Source organism: Arachis ipaensis, chromosome B9 (genome assembly GCF_059453495.1).
Source record: "Arachis ipaensis isolate K30076 ecotype BB chromosome B9, ASM5945349v1, whole genome shotgun sequence".
NCBI classification, from domain to species: Eukaryota; Viridiplantae; Streptophyta; class Magnoliopsida; order Fabales; family Fabaceae; genus Arachis; species Arachis ipaensis.
The window spans coordinates 148,674,101-148,680,100 of NC_142444.1; the positions used below are offsets into that span (position 1 = coordinate 148,674,101).

The 6,000-nt window shown below is 40.2% G+C and overlaps 1 protein-coding gene across 1 annotated transcript; it reads left to right on the forward strand.

Moving 5' to 3' along the window:
• The first annotated feature begins 384 nt into the window (after positions 1-384).
• LOC148546746 (cytochrome c oxidase subunit 2, mitochondrial-like) lies at positions 385-4,828 on the forward strand. Its single transcript, XM_088499333.1, has 4 exons — positions 385-557; positions 646-832; positions 1,038-1,142; positions 4,256-4,828. The coding sequence occupies exons 1-4, from the start codon at positions 385-387 to the stop codon at positions 4,826-4,828; spliced, it is 1,038 nt and encodes a 345-aa protein (XP_088355459.1).
• The last annotated feature ends 1,172 nt before the right edge of the window (positions 4,829-6,000 follow it).

The following is a 6,000-nucleotide window of genomic DNA, read 5'->3' on the forward strand; positions in this document are numbered from 1 at the left end:
TATATTATTCCCAATTATTGGATTTGAATATTTTATTGAAAATAATTTGTAAAATGGATGAGCAAATGGTATTTTCTATATGCAATTAGTGTTGGATTTAATTGGATTTCAATTACTATATTACCCCTACTTCTATTTGAAATTACAAAAGTAACCCTAACCCTTATTTTCAAAAATGAAACCCTAATTTTCCCAACCCCTAACTCTAACAGAAGCAGCCGTCACCCCTTCACCCTCTTCAATGAAAAACTTCAGAAAAAAGAAACAGAAAATCATGGAGGAGGGAGCTTGAGGAAGAAAAGAATCAGAGAAGGAAAAGAGAAAGGAGGCCGCGTTGATGCTGCTACCAATCCGCGCCGCCATGGTCGTCCCGTCCACGGCGCCATGAGCCGCGCCTTGCCGCCGGACTGCCTTGGATCTGCCACACGCGTTATCACCATAGAGAGAGGGAGCAACGCGATTGAAGAGAGGCGGAGGAAGGGAGCTTCACCGCGCCGTCACCCAGCCGGTCGCGTCTGCTGCCTCACCGCCGCCGTTGTCGCATGCGTCGCCACCCCGTAGAGCCGCACCTTGCTGCCGATCTGTCGCCGGTGCTGCAGCGTCGCCATGGATGAAGCTTCTGCCACCACCATGAACTGCGAACAGAGGTGAGAAAGAGAAGGCTGCGATCGAGGGAACCGCTCCGTCCAATCTCCGCCTGTGCTGCCAGACCCGCCGCGGCCAGCTGTCACAGGGTCGCTGTCAAGCCGTGTCGGAGGAGGAGCGCCGCCGCCGTGCCTCCATCGTCACTGAGGACGCCGGTTGTCGCTGCCGCCATCAGAAAAGGGCTCAGGTCGCCGCCGGTGTCGCTACCGGATAAGGGAGCTGCATCTCTGTGATTCTGGCCGCTGGGGATGGTCCTGTGACTTCCAGGATCTCCGCCGGAGCTCTGGGCTGAGCTTCTGCCGCTTGAGACCCTACTGCTGTGGCCGGAAAAGGTTGCCGGTAAGGGTTTTAATTGTGGTTTCTGTCCTTTTTGAATTCCGGGAATACTATAGTCGCTGCGTGTTGGTTTCAGATGTCGTGATCAGAATTTGTCGCCGCTGCCGCTTGAGGTGGCTGTCGGGCTGTTGCCGAGCCAGCCGGAGAACGCCGCTGTTTCGGTTCAGCCGTCCTTTCTTAGTTTCGGTAAGTATTTATGTTTCGGAAAGCACGCGTTAGTATTCTGTTGTGTTCGGTTAAGGAATATGAGTTTTGATAACGTGGGGTTGAGTCCTGGTTATTATATGTTGCGAATAGTGTTGCGATGGTTATTGCGAAAGTGGCTGGGAGCTGAGGTTTTGGTTGCCGTCAGTCCGGGTTGAGGCGGAAAGGACTTGGTGAGGCATTTGGGTTACGGAATTGCGTTTTGAGGTAGGGGCGCTTTCCAAAACTATACTTTATGTATTGAAATTATTACATATGGATACTAATGTGAGAAAATGTGTATTTGGTGATTATATCGGCCTTATGTATTATTTGATTGTCTCGAAAGCTTATGAATGATTGTTTGGCTGAATTGTTGTGTGGCTTTGTGAAATGTAATGTTTGGAAGTTGATTCTTTAAAGATTTGAAATATGAGTTTAATCCGTTGAGGATTGGTTCGAAGTGAGTCAATTATTTTGATGATGTGAAAGATAGAATACTCTTGAAATTCAGCCTGGGTTGCTTTAATTGATTTGGTTTTGATAAATGATTTATTGCTGAACTGATTCTTTTAAACTTTGGGAACGAGTTAAATCGGTTGATATTGAGTTGATTTTGAAATGGTTTCCTTGAGATATGCCACTGAGGCATTTAGCTTGCTTTTGAATTGATTTCTGGTTTCGGGCTGTTAAAAAGGAATGAGAAAACGGTTTAGTTGGGACCCGAACCGGGTGGCAAAGTCCAAGTTTTAGGGGAGGTGCTGCCGAAATTTCTATAAAATCCGAGTCTTTATTGAAATGTTGTCGGGCAAATGATGAGTTAAAGACTTCTACTATTTTATTTGAATTATCAAGAAAAGGATGATTCATGCTTTCAAAATGAGTTAGTAAAGAGGAAATTGTGATTTAGTCTTGCTTCTTAAGAAAGGCATTGTATCTCTTTCAGGAGAAAGTTATTTAGATGAAACTTGTGTTTTAAAGCTGTTTGAATGTAAAAAGGGTTTATGCCTTTGAATTTGACTTGGGGATTTCAATTAAAGAAGTTTTAATGATTTTGAAAGGACCTGAATGTCTATTGACAAGTTTCATTTTGAAATGTTTTGAGAAAGGTTTTAAGTACTCTTTGAATTCTGAATTCTGGCAAGACTAAGGCAATTTTGAACAGTTGAAACGCTTTAGAATTTATCATGGGGTTGAAGTTGGTTTTGCCTAAGTAAAGGAAACGGCTTTGAAAGAAGTAAATGATTACGTGACTCGGTTTGGTTTAGATCCTATTTTATTACTCAAATCGGAAAGCGAAGGTTTTAATGATTTTAAATGAATTTGGCGAAATGAGTTATGTTATTCTCCTCTAAAGACTCGGGACTCTACCAAGGAAATTTTGTTATAAAATTCCATTGTTGAATGGATGATTTTGAATGTTTCAAAATAAATCTTTAACTTGCCATGGTTATGGAAGTTTGGAAAGAGGATGCCGAGAGTGGCATTGTTTTCAAAGGGGAATTTACCTTGAGTAAAAGTGGCTTATGAGCCTGAGATGATTTGAGAAATGAGATCTTTAAAGCCAAGGCTGAAAAGAATTGAAACTCGATTTCAAAGTGAAATGAATTGAGAAAATGATTTATGGCTTAAATGCCGACTTTATGAATTTAATGATGTTGAATGGTGGAAGTGCTGTTTTATTGTGAGCCGGAATGGCTGTGTATGATTTATGAATATTGGCTGGTTCTGGATTGAACCGTGAGCCGGAATGGCTGTGCATGATATTGATTTATGGCTGATTGCCGAATGAGTTATGGGCCGTATGGCTGACTATGAATTATGAATTTAAGCCGGATGGCTGAGATGGATGTTGATCCATGGCTGGGACTGAATGAATATATGCTTGAGATACCTGGGTAGTAGCAAGGGTTGTGGTTCGTCCCACTTGCTCCAGGTTAGAGACTGTGATGCCTGGGTAGTAGCGGTAGTAGTGGTGATTCCACTCGCTCCAGGTTGAGCTTTTAAACACCCGCCTGGGTAGTAGCCGCAGTAGTGGTTATTCCACTGACTCTGGGTTGAGCGGGTAGTAGCAATGGGGTTGTAGCTCAAACCTAATTGCTCTGCGATGGGTGTTTCTGTCCATGGTTAGCTACCAGGACGTGTCGGGTTGGCTATATAACCGACAGATGATATCATCAGCCACTAGGGACAGGCATGCATCATATGCATCTATGTGACATTGTTTGGGTGTGCATATTATACTTGGTTTGCCTATGTGATTAATTGCTAATTGTTCTACTTGCAATAACTGTTTGTTTGTGCTTGCATCTTCTTATTTGTGTTTGCTACTGGGACTCTGTTGGACTGTGGTGATTGGTTGATGGTTGGATTGTTTAGGCCTAGAGCCGTGGTTGGAATGAGATGAACCGATGGTTGATTTCGGTTTTGTGTTTCTGGTTTGGAATAAAATATGAAAGGCTATTTTGGTTCAGCATAGATAAACCGTTTTGAAAGGCTTTTGAGCTTTTGAGAATTGAACGGTCCTCCTTTCAGAAAAGATTTTCAGACTTTACTTTTGTTGTAAACCGTTGTTTTTGAAAAGGAGGCATAAGACGGTTATTAATCACTGGTACGGTTTATCTTCACGTATCCTATTACAGTAATTCCCAAAAACCCTCTACTAAGAACCCTTTCGAGGATGATGTTCTCACCCCCTCCCCCCTACATTTTTCCCCTTTCAGGATATGGGCGCAGAAGTCACGAAGAGTTTATTTAGTTGTTGTTGAAAAGCTCTGTATTGCTTTAGATTATTTATTATACCCTCGCCGTTATCTTGATATATTCTGTAGAGGGATAGGAATTGTATTGGTTAATGTTTGTAATATTATTTATATATATTTATGTATATATATGGATGTACTCTTTGTGAGTTGTTGTACGTTGAATGGTATTTATGGATGTACGTTATCGAACGAAAGTATCTTTGGGAGCGGTATTGCGGTTTAAAGTTTTAAACAGGCTCATATTTTAGTATTAAATAGTATAAGCGTCGTCGTAATGTCGGAGCTATCAGAGTCGCGCAGCCGGAAGCGTGAGCTTTGGTAGTTAGGGTGTTACATTATGGTATCATTTGAACAAAAACAGAATAGAAGGTGAAGCCTATAAGGATGCCCTGGATCTATCGGGTATATTACCCAATAAAGCAGCTTTTTGTGATACAGCGGAGCCATGGCAATTAGGATTTCAAGACGCAGCAAGTCCTATGATGCAAGGAATAATCGATTTACATCACGATATCTTTTTCTTCCTCATTCTGATTTTGGTTTTCGTATCACGGATCTTGGTTCGCGCTTTATGGCATTTCCACTATCAAAAAAACCCAATCCCGCAAAGGATTGTTCATGGAACTACTATCGAGATTCTTCGGACCATATTTCCTAGTATCATCCCGATGTTCATTGCTATACCATCATTTGCTCTGTTATACTCAATGGACGAGGTAGTAGTAGATCCAGCCATTACTATCAAAGCTATTGGACATCAATGGTATCGGACTTATGAGTATTCAGACTATAACAGTTCTGATGAACAGTCACTCACTTTTGACAGTTATACGATTCCAGAAGATGATCTAGAATTGGGTCAATCACGTTACCGACTATGCTTCAATTGCATACTCTGAGCGTTTGTCATGTATTAGGTCTTGTCGAATGACGAGAATTAGAACTTTATGCACATGACGGTCTATTGATTAACGTTGTTAGTCTTGCATTGCATAATTCCTGATATTAAGTTCGGCCGGCTTAATACTAGTGAATTATGTATATGAAGGCACTGATGGGTTATCATAGATGTTATACGAGTTTTGAGTAAAGCGAATCGCGTGTTTTGGGAACGTTGGAAACTATTTCTCGAGGCTATTCAGTTGCGTGTTTTGAATTCTGTTCAAGTCGACATGTTCCTTCATGTCCTAATTTGAGGTTCTTGTTTGCTAATCCTTTTGAAAAGTAGTTTGATTTTTCAACTCTATTCCTCTATTCATATGCATACTTGTTTGATCTTAATTGCATATGCTTGTTTGGAATCCTTGTTGCGTCTATCTTCCTTTGTTTGAGTTCTTCTTGATTCAGGTATTCTTTGATATAGCTTTGAACTTGTCTCAATGCACTGTGCCTTTTTAACTCAGGGTTCTGAGTCCATTCTTAGAGAAATTGTTGATTCAGTGTTCCTCTTATTTGATAGTGAATTACAGCCAATTTTGAGATTTTTATAAAGTTGTTGTTGATTAGATATGTACTTATCTATATATGAATCTTTGAAGATTTCTTATACAGTTTAATAACTGTTTATCTCTAATACCTTGCATGTACTTTTACTGGTTTACAGAACTGCACTTACTTTAAAAGTAAATTGACTTTCTAGTAATTCTACTATAGCTCCAGTGCACATCTTCATTTGATTATGTATTTGGATATTTTTCAAAATTTTGAAAAGAAAGGATTTACCACTTTTGTCTCGGTTGAGTTTCGTTTGATAAACTTTACTTAATTCATTTTGATTTGAGTTTGATTTAGCATACTACATGGCTTATGCCATTGTTGTTCTTTTGAAAATGTTGGACTCATGGCTTTCTTCTTATGAGCGAACTCGTTCTCTCTTAAGCTTTTCACCTCTATGAATGTCATACATGATTCTGTTTTTAACTAATCTTTTACATCTTGTAAAATTACCATTGATCTTGGTTTGTCCTCTCTTGTGAATCTCATCCGTATGCGAGTCAGTTTGATTTGTTTCAAATTAGTGCATTGTTTATTCTCTCATTTCCTCTACAAGAATTTTTAGTTAAAGATTTAC